The 21075-nt window shown below is 35.7% G+C and overlaps 1 protein-coding gene across 3 annotated transcripts in view; it reads left to right on the forward strand.

Annotated features, from left to right (window-relative positions):
* gcm (glial cells missing) overlaps nt 1-21075 on the forward strand; it is a 46889-nt gene that overhangs the window by 23363 nt on the left and 2451 nt on the right. For all 3 annotated transcript variants that reach the window (XM_081743582.1, XM_081743576.1, XM_081743590.1), the window contains exons 2-6: nt 2705-2789; nt 5205-5454; nt 7986-8104; nt 9609-9740; nt 16511-16601. In XM_081743582.1, coding sequence (XP_081599708.1) covers nt 2705-2789; nt 5205-5454; nt 7986-8104; nt 9609-9740; nt 16511-16601 — 677 coding nt within the window. The remainder of the gene's footprint in view (nt 1-2704; nt 2790-5204; nt 5455-7985; nt 8105-9608; nt 9741-16510; nt 16602-21075) is intronic.

Genomic DNA, 21075 nt, shown 5'->3' on the forward strand with positions numbered 1-21075 from the left:
GAAAATGAGCGTCTACACAATGTACTTGCTATATTAGGACTTCTGTTGCACGCATTAGTAAAGCCTAATCATTCATTCTTGGAGAAACACGTGAAATGGTTTCTTGTGCGATATGTAAGCAAACTTCAACAATATGCTCCTTAAATTCTTCGAAGAATTTAGAACACACGAGAAGTGATGGATACTCGTTCAAGAGAAAGTCTGATGAATTCCTCGTCTAAAATAGAGCAAAATGGCCTGGATACGTTTCTCCTTGCTCAAGCTCATAGTTATCTGCAACGAAACAAAAAATAGCATGATTTCTGTATGTTTCCACATTTATGGGACACCTTGTACCAAAGAATTTAGATAAAACGTGTCCTCACCAATTGATAAGAAATTTTTCAATTGTTACTATTACTACGCACATATTTTATTATCATTAAATGTTAAAATACATAATTATATATTGATCTCATGCTCGTGTATTGCAAAACGTAGGATGTTTATTAGATCTAATCGCATACGAAGACTTTTTTTTATTTTCTCAGGGGATTCGCTCGGGTGATTTGCTCAGAGGATCAAGTGAGCTTATACAACAGTAAAGAATAAATACCTGGGCGACGGAATGGTTATAAGGAAATTATTTAAAAATATTCTTATTCCTCCCTTTTTATTCACTTTCTTAATTAAGATCTGGCAAGGACAGGCGTTTTACTAGTTGAAAAATACAACTAATGTCTATGTGAAAGAACTGCTGGTCTGTCATAAGATTTTCCGATAGAAGTATATCGAATAGAGTCACCAAATTTTGTACACGGATAGATCTTGAGCAGATCTAATTGCGTACGAAATATTTCTATCGATATTCGGGTCGGGACGATTTTCTGGAGGTCGAAATGTATGTACGTTTCTAGCTGTTTCTAAGAAAGCCTGAGCCCTCCCCACTAGTCTAGTGGTCCGAGTAGTCACGGACGTTCGTTTTTTTTTTTTTTTTGTTTGTTTGGTTCATGAAGTTCAATCCACTTTGGATTCGAGTTCCTCTGAAGAGCATTATTGAGATTTTTAACTACCGGTACCTTCGATATTTATGTGTTCGTAACCCTGTCATGTTTGGATTATGGAAAGGTGACTATAGAGATAAGTGTCCCGGATTTCTTTCTTTTCTTTTAATAGTGGCTAGCGCGTGAATCTTTGATGCACGTGGTTGCGTGTTCAATTCCCGGCGAGAGCACGAAAAATAAATTCCACAATCATTAAGCGTAGTCTTTTTTTTAGCATAAAGGGCATAACCATGAAAAGTTAGACTTTAATAAGTCATTTCTAAGAACGCCTGTTCTGTATGCAACCAGCATTACCTTGTGGTTATGCAGACATACATAACAGTAGAAGATGCATACCTGGGAATTGAATGGTTGTTGGGAAATTCTTTACTAACATTCTTCTTCCTCTCTTTTTATCAGCTTCTAAATTAAGGCCCGGTAACGACGTGTGCTAATGATTCAATATTATTAGGCAATTTGAGGAGCTACTTGAAAATAGGTTTCGGATTCTGGTTTGTTTAAAAAAAAAGTTACTAATAACGATTTTTGAAGCTTATATGCTGACCACAATAACCAGTTAAACGTGCGCCGTCTAGTCGTCCATAATTCGGTTGTAGAGCCAGAAAGTGCAAATACAATCAACAGACACGAATACATTCTATTGAATCAATTGGTGTAATACTAGTTAAATCAACGACAAGATTTTAAAATAATATATTTTCTTTGCCAAGCAGCATATTTGATTTATATAGGAAAATTATATGTATAAAAATTTAAAAAAACGAGGATGTTTTCTTGCTTAGCACATATAGAGTGAAAACCTGGAAGTAAAAAGAATACACATCTGTCAAATATTATACTCATCTCTGGAATCCTGGTTTGCAATTTAGAAGTACATTCACATCAAAATGGCTTTAGTGTAAAGGAAGCATTCCGTTCAATAACACTTTACAATTTTATTTATTATCTGCTTTAGAATCAACAACGTAACCAAAGTATTTTAAGATTTAATTTCATTACTCGTAAAGCTATACAAAGGGCCAAAAATCTTCACAAACACTTTCATGTTGGCTTGGACATGGTACACTAGAATCATAATATATGTTCGCTATGATTGCCATTATTCTGAATACACATGTGTAAATGTTCTAACCATTCACGTTCACCAACTTACAATCTTCGGTCTTATGGATATACAAAGATTGAGGATTCGTTGCTTGAAATGTTCCACGTCAACAGTTTTTACCTTGAATAACTCTGTCTTTATATGGTCTCAACCAGTAGAACTTCAAAGGTTCATTACAGAATCGTGTTGTCCAACCCACGACTCTGTCTTCCAATCCATGATCCTGGAAATTACAAATCAACAAGTGTTGCACTATTGAAAGTAAAGATAAAAAGGCAAAACTTCATCTGTATGGAAATTTTAGTCTACCCTTGACCAAATTTGGCACGAATTTCAAGAAAATATTTTAACACTTTTAATTAGTGATATTATGAATGAATAAAAACAACAATATATTTTAAAGATATTTGACTTTCACATTTCTTTCTGTATTATTTAAACCACAAAACTACTCCAAGAAAACTACCTTTTCCTGAAGAATGGACTTCTTTCCGAATATGACATAATCAGCGACTTTTACAGTCTATATAATAGGTATACTTTTGTTTCTTTTTAGGCAAGAGGCCGGGTCCCCGGCTATGAGTGTTTGCAGGTTGCCACGATACCCAGACTGGGACATCAACGACAGCAGCATCCCTCGGGTAAGTAGGATTTTATCTAATAAAACCAACGTTTCTTGCAAAAAGAAAATATGCTTCTTTACTCGCGATTCTGTTTAGACACAGTAGAAAGTAAAAGTAATAAACACAACAGTTTATTAGCTTACTTCAACTTTATAAATGGTGTTAACACTGGTTTTCGTCTGCTACACTAATAATAGAAATTAAGATTTAAGTATTTGCTATATAATATATCACGCTTAGGGTATATTTTATGGATCATGTACTGTAGTAAAGAATTTTCGAAACGGTGCTAAATTTGTAATAATACACACATTAAGAAAGGTGAGCTGAATTTTGTGGCATTTTCGCCAATATTGGTCCGTAAACGCAAAGCACCTGACGTTTTGTGAAAATTAACTTCATATACAAGAGGGAATGGCCAGAAATTTTCAGTTTAAGATCTGGCAACTCGAATTTTCCAGATGATTCGGGAAAATTTCGGTACTGTCTGAGAGTACCTATATTTTTGGACGTTCAGATTGTATTTACGGATAAATGCATCGATGCAAGAGCGTTAGGAATGCTTATTTTAAGCGACATGAATAACATGATGTAAAGTTAATACTACGGAAAATGTAATACCGTGCATTTTATTTTATTTGCACCCATACCCCCATCGAGGAAAATATTCACGTTCAACGTAAGAATTAAAAATTTTATTTTGAAAATTTTTTTCTTCTGTAATTCAGGATGTTTATTCAGGAAATTGATTTTAAATATGTTATGCATGTTATTCATAGCGCTATAATTGTATAACTGGCCGTCTAGTTGTCGGAGAAGAAGAGAAGATTCCATACAATCTTATTTATTTTTAGAAAAGGAAGTGCACAGCAGCATATATACATCATGGATCATAATGTGGTGTTCGTCACGCAAACAGAATTAGGATTATTGTGAAACCGAAAGCAATGAAACGGCATGAGAGAGAAATAGAATTTCAGAGAATTATTTGTTCAAGGTTGTATCATTTGGCTTTCCGTAATAATTTGATTCTTTTATATAAGTTGTAAATGTTCTGATACAGAAAACTTATATTTTCTTTTTATACAATTTACAGTTGCACGACTTCATTAGAAGTCAGAATGTAATGTATTTCATCGGAGAGAAGTATCCATAGATTGTTGTAAAATATTATAGAAAAAGACTCTAACTCTATTTAATTTACTTTGTTTTACCAAATTCTTTGTTATTATACTAAAGAAAGCGTGTCATTCTTCCCGTTGGTCTACTGACTAGTGTGCGGGCCTCTTGGGCACGCGTTTCCGTGTTCAATTCCCGATGGGAGTATTGAAATTTGAACGAATTACAGTAGTTTGTATTTCACCTTAAACTATAGGTCTCGATGTTTCATATAGCCTCGATGCTGAAATTGCACACTATACTCGAACAAACAAGCACATAACAGGAAAAGCACTGGAAAGACTGAATAAGATACGGACATCTTCATTGCAGCATATTTTGCATTAAGTAATATCTCAGCAGCTATATTCAGATCTATTGAAAGTCTGTCTATCCTTCAACTTGCACAATTATCTACATAGTAACTTAATGACACTATATCTCATGTTAATCTCTGCCCTTCCTCCCCGAGATAGTTTATTTGTTGAGAGGATGTGTGGTCGGCACAACGGTTCCAACCGTCACTCTATCTGGCGTTTTAGACCAGAGTTTGCTTCCTATCAATTCAGGCATCTCTCCAATTGTTTCATAATATTGAACTAAGGCTTTCATCCTGTCGGCAAATTTTCATTTTAACTGCAGTCGAACCCAGGAGTACCTTTCAAAAACACGAGTTCTAATCACTCAGAAGTAGAAAGGTTGTCTGTCGTCAATAAGAATATTTTTGTTGTGTTTTTTAATGAAGTCTCGCATAATTATATTAACTTTGACTTTAATTATCTTCAGCGGCTGTTCGATAGTGGAGTCAAATCGGTAAAAGGTGAAGTTTTATAGCATCAAACTAAGGGAAGAAAATTTACTTAATGTGTTAATTATTGCATACAAGAATTAGGACATTAGATAAGTTTTCTTTCTAGTTTGAAGAATAAAAAGTTTAGTTTTTTTTACCGATTTGATTTCCCTAACGAGCCGCCACTGATAATCCTATATTATCTTTGAGTTACTTTCATTAAATTAAGAACAGGTTCATTTCAAGGTTGTGGGTTAGTAGCAAGTTTAAAAGGAAGAAGTATAGAAGGGGAATATTGAGTGATTTTATTAAATTAAAAAAAAAAAAAAAAAAAAAAAGGAGGCAATTGAGATGTTTAGTGTCAGTACCTAAATAGAAGCAGTTTGGTTTCTACTGTAATTCCCTACTTGACTTTTGGTTTCTGTGTCCATCATCTCATACATCTACTTATTATACTAACTGGTATGACACTATTTCTTTGTCAGGTAACCCAATACGACCGTTTCGAAGAGTGGGCGGACGGCCACTGCCGGTTCGTGTATCCACCGGACAACGAGGAAGCAAAACGCCACTCATCTGGGTGGGCAATGCGTAACACAAACAACCACAACGTCCACATCCTCAAGAAGTCCTGCCTCGGAGTTCTCGTCTGCTCTCTCCGTTGCTCTCTCGAGTCCGGAGACAAAGTGCATCTCAGACCAGCCATCTGCGACAAGGCAAGAAAGAAACAGCAAGGTAAGCTATTGGACACATCCAAAAGTGTGGTGCCGAAAGTTTTCGCGCTCCACTGTTCAGAGAAGTGCACACACTAAATACTATAATAACAGAACCCATAAAATTAATGTGTGTATCTGAGCCTACAGAAGAATTAAGAGAATATATTAGTTAATAATCATGTATGTCCTCCTTACATCCTTAATTATATTTAAATAGTAATTCCTATGTTGACCTAACATAGTGTTATAAAGTTCGACTTTTAAACTCTATACTGTATTTCAATCAAAAGCATTGTAGTTAAGTGGTAGAGCGTCCACTTCTAGTGCGAAGAATCCGTAGATTAATTTCAGGCCATGAGAGTTTGTGGAGGACAACATCGTATCAGTGAGTTTGCTTGGGGTTTTCCAGTTTCCTCCCACATTTTCATAGCACCAATTATTTCATAGTCATTAACTTTCTTTAATCAGAATCATCCATCTCCTTTAGCCTAAAGGATGTAACCGTGGAATGTTAAAACTGAAATTTCATTTTATTTCATTTATTAGTTTCAGTTAAGCGTCCTTTGATAAAATTATCATTCTTCAATGGATTTGTGCAATTTAAAGATTTAAAGATACTGATCCGATTGTAGAAACCGAAATTTAATAGAGTAATTTCTCCGAGTAATTTTCTAGCAACTACAAAATATGTGTACTACTCAGTAAAGTAATCAATGCACTTGGAGTTGCACTTCATTTCTGCTCCGTTTACCATTCAATCCTATGACGTTACAACTGATTTAAAGAGCTCTTCCGTGGCTAAGCTATTAGCGTACGCACCTTTGCGTGGGAGACCCGGGTTCTATTCCCGGCGGGAACTCATAAAATTCGGATTCCACGTTAATCAGTAGGTCCATATCTCACGTATTAGCCTTGCTGCTGCACAGGACGTTAAACTCAACTCAACAATAACTTAACTGATTTGAAGACTTATTCTTTGACAGCGGGGGAATAATATCGACAACACAATTTGTCTTCTTGATTAAAATTTTCTAACTACTAACTTCTACAACTGTGTTAGAGTAGGGTAAATATCAAGCTGAATAAAATGACATGTATAGTTTTCGAGAAAATCGACAAAAACGATTTGTTTGGTTCCAAACATGTTACCTTCAATGGTCGACAATAGCACGCCATCTATTAAGGTAAAACTGATACTAAATACCTGATACTACCATCAAGCTTTTTTAATTATAAAATATACAATTAGCAAGATGACGCTGTATACACAATGGCTAATATATAATAATAATAATCTAAAATAATAATCGAAAACTATTACTGAAACTTAAACTAGAATTGAGCAACTCGGGGAAACAATGGTGTGTCATTTTTCTAGCTTTCGAGAAAACTGGGAAAGAAGATTCAACATTCCCATGCATTTCGAGTGAACTGGGAAAGAAGATTCAATATTCCCATGCATTTCGAGTGAACTGGGAAAGAAGATTCAACATTCCCATGCATTTCGAGTGAACTGGGAAAGAAGGTCCAACATTCCCATGTATTTCGAGTGAACTGGGAAAGAAGATTCAACATTCCCATGCATTTCGAGTAAACTGGAAAAGAAGATTCAACATTCCCATGTATTTCAAGTGATCTGGGAAAGAAGATTCAACATTCCCATGCATTTCGAGTGAACTGGGAAAGAAGATTCAACATTCCCATGCATTTCGAGTAAACTGGAAAAGAAGATTCAACATTCCCATGTATTTCAAGTGAACTGGGAAAGAAGATTCAACATTCCCATACATTTCGAGTAAACTGGGAAAGAAGTTTCAACGTTCCTATGCATTTCGAGTAGACTGGGAAAGAAGGCTCAACATTCTCATGCAGTGCAATGGAACGGCACATACCAAGCAAGTTTACTCTGCCATCTGCAAATAAATTTCTGCTACATAGCCGTCTGTGATTTGATCACAACTTATTTCAGTTAATAACTCAACTTCACCGAAGGTGGCGCTTACCATTATGTTCATCCGAGCCGTTCAATTGTAAAAATATTATTTCAATTAATAGTTTGAGAGTTGTACACATATATCTTGTAGTTACTCAGAAAATTTTAGTATTATTCAGTGATTTTTGCAATAATTTTAGTTTGTTAATTCTTTACGAAAGAAAAACGTTATTTTAATTGAAGGAATCTACTCCTGAGCATGTGACTAAGTCGACAGACACTAATAATATACATAAATGTAGCTATTGTAATGGCAAACGTTTTAGACAAAGTTTATGGACACTGAGTTACCATCTTTCTCTACAGAAAATTGAGAAATTTTGAGCCGTAATATATAATTCTCATTTTATTAAGCAATATCCATATATGAAGACAAGGAATTTCTTTTCTGAAACTTTGGATACGGAAAGATTTTTTATTTCACGATAGAACGGAAATCGTCAAGTCTTTGAAAGAAGTCATAGTTATTCCAATATACGTACATGGTGAAAGTGCTTTTTAAAACTGCTTCTTATAAAATGTAACTAGTAGTAACAACTCCATTTCCAATTTCGTAGGAAAACCTTGTCCAAATCGCCATTGTTCCGGTCGTTTGGAGATCCTTGCATGTAGAGGTCATTGCGGGTATCCAGTAACACACTTCTGGAGACACACGGAGCACGCCATCTTCTTTCAGGTAAGTCAAAATTAAAATTTTAATTTGGTCAACTATCTTAATACGTAACAGAGCGAGTGCTGTCTAAATGATGTGGGTTAAAATAAGTAATTTAAAAGATTTCCTGCACTCAGACTTTTCTTTTCTTTTTTCTTTCTTTTCTTTCTTTCTTTTTCTTTTTTCTTTCTTTCTTTTTTTTTAACAGAAGGCATGATTGGTTTATTAAGAATGTTATACACCTCTACCAACTTCATTACATTGTGTCGTTTTTACTGTTAATTTCTATTATCCTTTCTGTATTGTTTGTTTCCACGTTAACATCCGTTTTAACACTGATGCGGTATGGCATGAACCTGGCCGTATGACAAATACGTACAAACGAGATCTCTACTACATGGGAACTACCCATTCACTCGCTTGAGAATTGTAGTCAGGACTATGTCCACTGAAGTCACAGTCTAACCAATCCGTACTTGAGAGCCTGCATTGTCCTCAAAAGAGCATATACATTCGAAAGTCGATTATGTATGTTTTAATATAATCTACCTATCAATACGTATCTAAGAAAATGTCCTAAAATAGGAAAACGCACAATTACTTTGTATTATGATGCATAATATTGTGTCCATGGGTTTTCTTGGGATTCTCCCGTTTCCTCCCACATTCTCATTTCATAAATTTTTAAAATAATAATTTACTTTCATTAACTATCCATTTCCTTTAGCTTCAGAGCATAAACGAGAGACGTCAAATTGAAAGCAATAAAGCAGAGCACTTTTTTTGTTTAACAAAAATAAAATGCTATAGTACTGAGGAATGTAGCTAATGTTAGAAGTATAATACTGGAGTAAGATAAAAATAAAACAATATTGATCATAAAATATATGCGTTTTTTTAATAATTTCAGAAAATGTATATGTTTAAGAACAACGATGACTAATATTTTGTCTGTAGAAGTTAAGAAAATTAGTAAACTCTCAATATACCACTAAAATTTTCCACCCACTTATATACCACAAATGGACAAATTTATATACCACTACTAATAACATAATACACCATAATAAAAGTGATTATTTTACTATTTGGAAAGTGAAAAGTCGTACAAGTTATTTTAGAGCCGTGGTAGCGGCCCGGGTTCGATCCTCGCTGGGGGTGGAAACTTTTTCTCACTCTACCCTTGTTTCAATGCGAATCTGAGGTTCTCCCAGCCTCTTTAAAATTAGTACCTGGGGCAACATGAGAAAGTAGAGAAGCCGAAGCGTGCTAACTATATCACTTTTGTGAGTGCCAAAGTTAAGGAGAAAATGTGGAAAAATTTACCTTTTACACGAAAGAGGGAACGATCTTTACTTACTTTACTGTATAAATTATTTATAGCTACTCATTATGTCAAATAAATACCATTTACGTGCACCCATTCTGATACAATTGTGATATTGCAGTGTACCTGATTATTTATTAAACCGCTATGTCATACTGTATGAATTGTATTGAAATATGTTTTTCTTGCTTGTTGATGTAGGCAAAAGGAGTCCACGACCACCCACGTCCAGAAGCAAAATCTACTTCGGAAGCTCGCCGAAGTTTGGGCGCGGGAAGAAGAGTGAGAGGGTTGGCAGTCCTGCTGGCCAGGGAGTCTAGCCTCAGTAGTAAGGTAGGTCACGGATGTCACAAATATTATAAAATTATATTTTTCAGTAAAATTATAGCGAATTGCTTGTAACTTGCTCTTGTAATATTGTTATATTAGAAATAAGCGTAGAGCTGTTGATATTGAAAACAAAATAGAAATATATTTTTAAAAATTGCTTTCTTTTAAAAGCAAAGAAAATAAAACAAATAGTACTAATTAAAAATGTTTTCAAGAAAGTTACTTCTTTTTCAATAAAATCTATGTATGCATGACTATAAAGAAAAGCATGGTGAGCATTCTCATATACAATCAATTCATAAATTCTTCGCTTCTCATATAAATCAAGTGATTGTATATGAGAATGCTCCCGATGCTTTTCTTTTTAGTTGAACATACAGTAAATAGGGTGTTTAAAAAGTATTTTTTTTTTAAAAAAAAAAAACGTTTTCTTAGAATTATTTTAGTACGATTTATTTCCTTCGCACAGCAAGAATCCTATAAGGGTGTATTGTATACATATCAAACTGGAAATTGCTAGTTTCCCCGTTTCTTGAAGCGGAATTTTCGAATACTCTGCTACACATGTTTGTTTAGTTTTAATGAACCGATTTATATGCCAAATTTCACACCTCCGACGTAAGTAAATTCTTGCATTAGGCAGTTTCTGAATAATGTATGGGGATATTTGAATATTACAGAAATTGCTTACGTTTCCTTCCTAGGAGCGGAATGTTAAAAAAATCCGGTCCTTACATCCAGTTTCAGTTACTTTTTGATGCGGAGTTTATATATCGAGTTTCATCTCCCTAACTTTAGGTATTCCTAAGATACTCAATTTTTTGAAGATAAATAAATAAATAAATAAACTTTATCATCCTTAGGATTCCTTTTTTTGTAGTCCTCTTTTATCCATTGCTTTCGTAATAAAAGAAATTTTGTGTTGCAACTCTTACGTTTATGAATAACTTATACGAGTAACAGCATGATTTGGACTTGATAAGCGAATCACTTTTATTCTTTTATGTAATAGTGTATAGATTATATGTCAATAATCACTACTGTAATATCTTAAACAATATATGGATAGTAGTTTGTTGAAGAAAGTGAAATTCCATGCACTACAATCTCTCTCTGTTGGCATGTTTGTATTATTGTAAGAACTACCATTTTCTATAGGCTAATAGCATGCTTAACTTTTGTCTGCGTGATTTCAATTACATTCCCGATAGGGTCCATAGATATTTCGATGTTACCAGTATCGTGAGGTATTTGTAAAGGTATCTGACTTAAAAAGTAGCAATCTCGAGGCTAGAAAGCCTAAAATAATAGTACTAGGAAAGAATGAAGTGACCACGCATCGCTCTAGTTATTCGTCGGTGAAGGACTGAAGTGCCATAACTTGAAAACGCAGTTTTAAGTTATGACCACCCTATCTTTATTCGACCTGCTTTATTAACCATAAACATTTTTGCGGAAGCTCATTCCTCATATTATCAGGGACATGGACTTTCTAGAAATTGCTTGTATTGAAGTGAGTAGCACAGTATAACGTTAAACGAGACATTATAAATTTTTCTTCTATAAAATTATAAAAATTAAGATACAGCCTTTAGCCTCTTCACCGACGATTGTGCCATTTGGTTGAACACAGCCAGAAGGCTTTTCACATCTATGCCTCGTTTACTTTCTGTCATATCTATTAAGACAACTTGTTCTCAAGCGATGTCCTAAGCATCTCTCTAATTATTTCTTTCTCTTCGATTATTAAAATCCTTTTTCTGACATATCTTTTACCGATATCTGTGTTAGTCTTCTAGTCATTTTGTTTTAGAAGTGGAATAGAGGCAGTTCTCGACCTTCCATCAAAGTAATGAAAGCTAAAGATTTACATTATACAGGTCTTAGTTTATCATATTTGGAAATGTGGTACAGACACCAGTGGTTTCCGAGCAAAACATGGCAATAGTAAAATCTCTTGACGATATCCTCATCTATACAATATTTTTATGGCTGACGGTATTGAATTCCTGCGCTTCTTTGCCTTTTAGCCTTTTTTTTTTTTTTTAGCTTATATATATAGTTTATTTTACACCTTTTTAAAAACATGGTTCTTCCCCAACGTTCATACCTCCAACTGCTAATGAGAACAGGATCACACATAGCACAAGTACGTCCATGGGATGTCCGAGACTGAGCCCGCAACGTACGACGGGACATCCCGGGATATCCGAATGTGCTCCCGGGACATCCACAGGATATCCGCGGGAGACCCAGATGTCCGCTAATATCCCGGGATACGGGATATTCAACGGGACCACGAAGGGATGTCTATTTATTTTCCCTCGGACCTCCTGTCCCATCTGGGACGTCCCGTGGACATCCTACGTGGGAATCCTTCAGGACGTCCCATGCAGGACGTCCATGGGATGTCTTCTCATTGTCCCGATAATCCCGGGAACCGAATGGGATGATTGGGGTCAAAATGGGACATCCCAGGGACGTAGTGTGCTATGTGGGATGTTTTAGGCGCTAACACTGCACCGATGCGCTCATCTGATAATGGATAAATGACATTTTGGATGATTGGTTAAATCGTAGTTTTGCATCTCTGTCAGCACCGAGGATATATGAGACATGAACCTACAATTTCAGGTGTATACGTTCATTTTTTTTTAAAAAAAATACTGTCACAATGGAAATCGATCTCAGGACCCCGTGTATCAAAGTCGCGCGTCCTAGCCATTAGATCAACGAAAAGAGCAAGTAGCATTTTAATTAGCATGTTTTTAGTAGTATACTAAGCAGTACAGACAGTTAATAAGGTGAATACGTTCTTCTCCGCTTCTAGATCTTTCTGACAAAATGTATATATAAATATAATCAACACGCAAATGGTTTGTAACAGAGAGTTATGCTAAAAGTCTTTAAGGAGCATTGCTTAAAAAAATTATAAGTGAAAAGTGTTTATCATATAGTTTCTACAAGAAAAAAAGACGGTTAAAAGTGCATATTGGTAAGTGGTTCTCTACTGTAGGAAAGAAAAAGGCTTATAGACTACCAAAGAATAGCATGCCATCTGGAAGATTCAATAATATATATTATTGGTCAATTTGTTAATTGCATTAAGCAAACAAAATTACTGGGGTCGTATACACTCTGAAGGCATTAATCTTCTTTTTTTACCTGACCGTCAACAGTCGATATCTTCCGTAGCGCTCAGTGAATTTAAACGTTGCGGTCGATGAAAAAAAAAAAAAAGAAAGAAAAAAGAAAAAGTTACATGCCGTCGAAGACCACACACGTACCGAGTCCGCCTTCCTTCCTCAATCATGAAACATGTTAATCTTTCCTATTGAAGAACGATCAGTGGTAGCCATAAAGTAATAATTATCCTAACACTCCCTTCATCCTTTCAACTAGAAGTCTGCTATAACATTGTTAGCAATTTCCATTCAATGTTAATAAATTTATAATTACTTATTCACTATTTAATTTATATTCTCAGCATTCACGTAAGCCACCGGTTGATCCTGGAGCGTATAACCAACACGAGTTTCAAAGTCTATTCAATATATAGTTTATTGTACACGGTCTATATATTAATAATAATAATAACAGTATTAAACAGAGAATTATTAAATTATAAGATGAATGGGTGCCGTACTACTTTTGAAACATCTCTGATGTCCAAATAACAATAAAAACTACCGAAGCATAATGATATGTAATCGAGATCATTACTTTTATAATGTTAAACTCAACAGCACATAACTTCAGAAACAAGGAAATCACGTAGGTACGAGTTCTGTTATGGCTAATTCACCTCGTTTGAGGTCTTGCTTATTCACATTAGATAAATGTTGAAGTATTACCTTAGTTGGAGGTCGCAATGTCTTTTGTCAAAATAATGTTATTCCAAGGGATATTCACCAACCGTGCAAAAATGGCTAAAACTTTAAAACTAAATCTCGGTTGTGAAAAGGAATGTTAAATTAGAATAAACAAACCAGCCAAAGCATAACCTGCACTTTTCGAAGTACTGCCTCATTATTCAGAATTGAAAGAATACAACTTAAAGTCAGGGGTAAAAGTGGATCTGAAAAGGTAGGGGGATGGATGACGTCACGCCTTCCCCCGTGCCTACCTTTGTCCATTGCATTTTTTTAGGAAGTGGAGGGACGCCATAGATATTTTTGGAAGTGGAGAAACAGCGTCCTCCTGCGTTCCCCCAGGGGCGGATCCAGGGGGGGCGATTGGGGCGATCCCCCCCAGAAGGGGAAACTTTCTTATTTTATATATATAAATAAAACCCATCCCAAAGTTTGGAGCCCTTAAAAGTAGCAGTATGACAACCCATCGCCCCCCAGAAGTCGGTCCTGGATCCGCCCCTGGTTCCCCCTTACTTTAATCCCTGCTTAAAATTTTAACTGATTTTAAGTTTTATTCTTTCAACTCTGAAGATTCAAACCTAAAATACAATTTAGGTTAGTGCTGTTCAAACAATGTAATTTTCTATTTAAAGAGTTCTTAATGACTAAATGGGTTTGCCACAAAACATCTACAGTAATGTCTATTACAGTACAGTCCTATTATTTAGAGAGCACGGTGGCCCATTAGTAAAGCGCTCACCTTTGGTGATCAGGGCTCTAGTTCAATCCCAGGTCCTGCGTGTTTGTGGTGAACAATATTGTGTTTGCGAGTTTCCTTGGGGTTCTTTCGTTTCCTTCCACATTCACATTGAACCAATTCTTTCACAATAATTTTCATTAATCATCCGTTTCCTTTAACCTACAGGATATAACTGTAGAACTTACAACTGTGTTAAAAAAAAGAAAAGAAAGCTTGAATGTCATAACATGACGTAAATAGCAATTTCATATCATTAAAACAACTTACTGGATGATATGAATGTCTCTTTGTTACCAAGTTCCTAGCACAAGTGTTTTTTGTTTTTTTTTGTCCCGGGTTGGATTTCTAGTGGGTTGCTTGGATCGGATACAAACTCGATGGTTTGGATCCCGTCATATGCAGCCTTGTTGCTGAAAAAGACGTTCAACTGAAATCAGCTGTTCTGATCTTAATATAATAAGGCATATTAATAGCTGTGAGAGATCATCCCTGGGACACAAGCTCACGAGTTCAAAACTCGAACAATATGGAACCTCTTCCACAATACTAACTATAGTCTTGTAAATCTAGCGTACAACTGGTAAAAACACATCTTTTTTGCAAAAGGCTATCATATAATTATTCAAATTAGAAATGTTAGCACTAGTACTTACAAGTGACCATAATACGGTAAATTATGGATGCGTTAAAATATCTAGGATCAATATTAACAGGCGAAAACCATATTTATGAAGAAATGTGATGTCAACTAAAAGCAGGGAATTTGTGTTATTATTCAGTTCAAAATATTTTGTTGTCGCGAATTCTGTCGAGGAATTTGAAGCTTAAAATATATAAAACGATAATCATGCCTGTTGTTGTGTAAGGTTGTGATACATGGTCGCTGACTCTGAAGGAAGAACGTAGTCTGAAAGTATTTGAGAACAAGATCGTGAGACAAATATTCGGATCCAAGGGGAACGGGAATGGGGAATGGCGGAAACTTCATAACGAGGAACTACATAATTTATACGGTTTACTAAACATTGTTAGGGTCATCAAGTCTAGGAGGCTCAGGTGGCAGGTCATGTAGCTAGAATGGAAGAAAGTAGAAATGCTTTCAAAGTCTTGACTGGAAGACGAATCGGAAAACGATCATTAGGAGGATCTAGGTGCAGATGGGAAGACAATGTTAAAATGGATCTCGCAGAAATAGGAATACAAAGTAGAAACTGGATCCAGTTGGCTAAGGATAGAAGTCGGTGGAGAACAAGCGGCAGGAAGGAGGTGGTAAAGGCGTGAAGTATGCAAGGTTCGCGAGCCGGGGAGCAGGTAAACAAGGTTGGGAACCACTGGTTTAGATATCCCCCGCATTGACTAGTACATTCCTAGCAATTGTACAATCAATTTGGTGGACTTTCTTTCTCAAGGAAACTAATCAGGTGTTGCCTTTCGGTCTCTTTGTTTCCTTCTACATACTGCAGGACTTGTAGAAGCATCCTTCGTGTTGTTTCGTATGAAATTTCTGGAATGACAAGGAAAAAAGTCATTAGCCTAAATATTACTCGCAATATTATCCTTTAGACATACAAATATGCCTTTCAAACCAGATCAGGCAAAAACGGGCAACACTTGGTCTTTTTCTCTAACAGATAACATCCCCTACTATCACATCCACCATACAATATAACTGGACTCGGCTGGATTCAAAATAAAACTCTACATGAAATTCAACATTAAGTCTACCAATTTGGGTTTTCGATCTCATTTTATTTATCCACACATTGACTGGTACCATATTCGAGTTCTACGTATGTGTTACGAACGACGAATGTATAATAATGTTCTACATAATCATTATTGACCCCTAACAACAAAACATTATTTTGTTTTCACATCATGAACTTTGCGACCGCTATCGAGGTGGATATATGGCCTTCTTCCACGACTTTAATCTTTTACATTGGTACTAACTGTAGACCTAATCCTTACGAGCTGCACGAAAACCTACCTCTTCCTGCACACCTTATGTCTTTCCTTATTAAATCTGTAAGGTCTTTTGATGTTTCTGATAATTTCGAATTTTGAGGTTTTGGCCAGATTTGGAGGGTTTCTGGATCACCGTGCAACGGTGTGATACGCCATTTTCTTATTTATTTTATGTACTTTCTTTCTACTTCCAGTTGCTGTCGATGAAGCGTCCAGTTCGAGATTCAAACACAGGAACAACAATATGCCCTGATCCACCACCGTTAATATCCAATAGTGATCAAGGTAAGATGTTCACTATTGACTACAATATTTCAGTTTTGTATTTCGCCTTCGCGATTATGTGGTGCCTTTTTTTTCTTAGCTTTTATCTTAAACTTTGAAACTCGCCATAGTAACTAACATCCGCGCAGCAGAAAATTTTGGTATTTCACATTAGCTGAGGAGAAAGAGTTGTTTGGTATGCTACAAATATTTCTTTACACTGACCAACTTTTCCTAATATCTTTAATATGTACGTATGTGTTTTAAAAAAAGAGAAAATCCCTAACATAGGTTATGATTTCAAATAAATTCTCTTTCCAGCACCGAGACTATATGAGACGGGGCCTACCAGAGTGTTTCAAGTGAGATCCAACCAAACTACTACTCGGGTTTGTGATTGTTTTGAATTGGATTGGTTTGAGTTGAACATCCCACGATTATATACCTAGAGACGGCGATGATAATGAATGAAGTTGTGGAATGTGGAAACGGGGGGATCTCAAGAAAACTCACGTACATGGTATTTGTCCACCACAAAGCACGCGATCTCCTAATGTTTCAAGTGAGATCCGAACTACTACTCGAGCTTCGTATGATTGTTTTGGATTGGATTGGTTTAACATTCCTTTTCAGCAACAAGGCTATATGAGACTATATGAGACAGGATCTTGACTTCAAGTTGGATTGGAACAACTACTCGGAGTTGTATCCAAGGTAGTAGCCCCACCTGGAATTGAATTCAGAACCACACGCACGCAGAAATCGTATGTCTTAGCCACTCGACCACGAGAAGGACAGGAAGGGAAATGTATAGTCGGTACATTGGTTTCTTTATTTATCACTCTTTAGACAGTAATTTGCAACCTCTTAATCCAAATTATTTTAGTAGGGTAGCTAAGATCTATTTTAAGTGTAAAGACGATAATCATGCTACTAAAATGTTCAGGGGATCATTCGTTTTCAACATACTTGAGACAATTTTTATTTTAAAAAATAATGAAACTACGCTGAAAATTCAGATACACAGTAAAAGTAGTCATTCATTAATCAGTACAAAACATTGAGAGAAAATTTCTTACGGGAAGTAAGAGAACCGTTGCAACATGTATGTTCAGGAATTAATTACTTACATGTAACACTTCCTAAGTGTAACACTCCGATTTTGATAAAAAATTTTGGAGGTAGATACTACACATGAAATAAACGAATACGCGTCTTTTATTTTCTGCGGAAAAACGGTTTTAGGGGACAAAAGCCCCCACTCAAAATTTTCAAAGTTGACGCCCAAAAGGCAAGAAGAAGTAAACCGAAATGAATATAATTGTGCACAGATATTGTAGACGTAAGATGAGGGAATACGTGTTACGTATTTTCCTAAAAAAAAAAAAAAAAAAAAAAAAAAAAAAAAAAAAAAAAAATGGTTGGGTGGACCGAAGCGTTGTGTGGCGGAAGGAGTGGACCGAAGCGAATTAAATTGTGTGTAGACAATGTAAAATAAGGCCTTTCGTGTTTCACAAGTGTCTCCATCCGATTTCCTCGCATTTGGAACATCAACTGTAAGAACAAACAATACAGTGCATTTTATAGTATTTCAGTAGGCGTCTTTAACCCTTAACAATGTTTTTCCGCATAAACAAAAGCACGTGTCGATTTATTTCCTGTTTACTGTAGATGTGCCAAATTTGAAGCAAATCGGATGGGGATACTTGGGAAACACGAAAGGCCTTATTTTACATATACAGTATCTACTCACGATTTCATTTGCTTCGGTCCAGTCCTTCTTGTGCTATTACGATAATATTTACTTTTTTCGGAGGGTCCTTGCCCCAACACTATTTTACCGCACAAACTAAAAATACGTGTTCGTTTATTTTTTGCAATTGTCCGTACACAAAGTTTCGTTGCAATTCTCCATATCCTTTAGGAACTTCTGACGTATACTTATTTGCACTTTAGATATGTGTTCAACGGTTTAGAAGGTGTGTGACCCACGCAACCGTTTTTTTTTTTTTTTTTTTTTTTCAGGAAAATACGAAACTCGTATTCTCTCATTTTACGTCTACAAAATCTGTGTACAGTTCCATTCACTTTGGTCCACTTTTTCTTGCCTTTCAGCCATCAACTTTCAAAATTTTGGGTGGGGCGGGCTTTTGCCCCCTAAAACCGCCTTTCAGCAGAAAGTAAAAATACATAGTTTATTTTATGTGTAGTACCTACCTGCCAAATTTGATCAAAATCGGTGTGTTACACTTGGTAAATGTTACATGTTAGGAAAGCGTGCCTTAGCTCTCACGGAAAACTCCTATATTTTCCTTTTCCAAATCAATGCTGTCATTTTATATCGACTTGTTGAGTTCTCTGTAGAACAGAACCCAGAGCACTGATGTAATAAAATGTTAAAATTATTTATGAGTCATGCATTCGTAAGTTGAAATAGCTATGTATTTAAAATTAAAACATTTTGCTATGTTCTTGCGTAAGTTGTACACTTTTTATACTATTACATATTCCATAATTTTTGTTTACTGATTTAAATGTGTTACCTAGAACAGAGTCTGTCAAGAAAATGTATATAAATTTATTTCGAAGTTTAAATACGAAGTTAAATTGAAATATCATTACAATATGCAGTACTATGGTTCCTCAACAGATGTCGGTACTCTCGTAACTGTAACTTGTGATGCATAATACTGAAACAACAGAAGCCAGTGCATGGTTGACATTTGACGAACGGATGTCCATTTTAAAGTGTTATTTCAAGTTTGAAAATGTCACATAAGTTCATTGTTAATGGAGGCATGAATTTTGAACAAAGTCTCCTACATGCTTGACAATTATGCGGCTTTGTAACAGATTTGAGACGCATAGTATCATTGTGCATAAGGAAAAACTTTGTACACCTACAAGTCCTCCTATTTCGGCTATGGTTTTGGAATAGTTTGCAACCACTGCGAATACCTTTAGTACAGGAATGCAAATAAGCAACTAAATTTTACTAGCCCCCCCCCTCAAAAAAAAAAAAAAAAACCTAGCCCACATCCCACAATAGAAACCATTTACTTACCTTCAGTATGATACTAAATACTCGCCCGCACCGATGATGCACTCGCCCGTGCTTATTTGCATCCCTGCTTTAGTAACTATATGGGCGCAGGAAACTTTATTGTGATTTATTGTAATATATATTCAACTTTTGATGTAGTTGAGGACTAACACAAAATATAGAGATTTTGCTTTCGATAAAGTGTATATACATATATACTTTTGACGAACTTTATACTTGTATTTTTGGTACATCTCCAAAGCCCAATGACTCATAGTAATTATTTATTTCTTGTTTCAAAGGAGTTTACAACATTATGCACAAATTAGCAACGATGTCTACTGCTGCTTCCAGAATAATCTTCTCTCCCCCAGTTGTAATAAAATATTGCTTTACAATAAGTTTAAATCAAAATAAGCATTACACATTTAACTTCTGTTGTGAAGCTTCCTAAATATTAATAAGTAGCCGTAAAACACATGTCCTTCTCGGTTCTTTATTCACAACCTGGAAGGAAAGAGTAAGGACCCATCGTTGCCTAGTTTTAATTCAAAACCTGAATAAAAAAGATGAAGAAAATGTCACAACTCCATTAACCAGAGGTTCATCCTTTGCTGTTATGTAGGTCCGCAATACTAAAACGTAATGTTGGATGTGTACATGCCTGGCGTTTTTAATATACAGCCAAAAATGTGGATACATTTTCATCATCCCTCCCCCGAACCGAAAAAAGGCTTCGTACGCGATTAGATTGGGTGCAGATCTATTTGTGTACAAAGTAGGCTTTTTTTCTACGTATTCGAAAAGCCGATGACAAATAGGCATATTATTTTATCATTATTAAGAACTAGCCTTCCGCTCTTGGTCTTCAACCTCAGACACTCACATTTGCTCAGTCTGCAAACTCATATAGCCTGCAACTCATATTTCAGTCCTTGAAAAGTCTAAATACCATATTTAATGTCTCTTCCTTAAAGGATTTCGAGATATGGCCATCCGGTTATAAGAATTGTAACCTCACCCGTTTTTTAAATGGGGAGATCATATACCAAATTCCATATTTCTATCCTTAAGAAGAAATTCGGAGATACGGACGTTTTACTGTAATAATTGCCACCCCATTTTCCCCCTTCCCGTCGAATTTCCTAAAATCTTTTCTTAAGGTACCTTACATCACAAATCCTATGCAGTCAAAATTTCAAGTTTCTAGCTAAAGTGATTCGGCCTGGACGTTGAGTCAGTCAGCACTTTTTCTTTTTTATATAGAGATGATGTAAAATATTTACATCACTGTAATAAGACAGTGTTCGACATCTGTGTTATGCCGTCATTACCTACACTGATGTACAGAAATAACAAACTTTTAAGTTTATCTTCATTCTGCTGTGTGTAGCATTAGGCGTTCATCTAACTCAGCGTTTCCCAACCAGTGTGCCGCGGCACACTGGTGTG

The sequence above is a fragment of the Thermobia domestica genome, chromosome 2 (genome assembly GCF_964235325.1).
Source record: "Thermobia domestica chromosome 2, izTheDome1.hap1.1, whole genome shotgun sequence".
Taxonomy (NCBI): Eukaryota; Metazoa; Arthropoda; class Insecta; order Zygentoma; family Lepismatidae; genus Thermobia; species Thermobia domestica.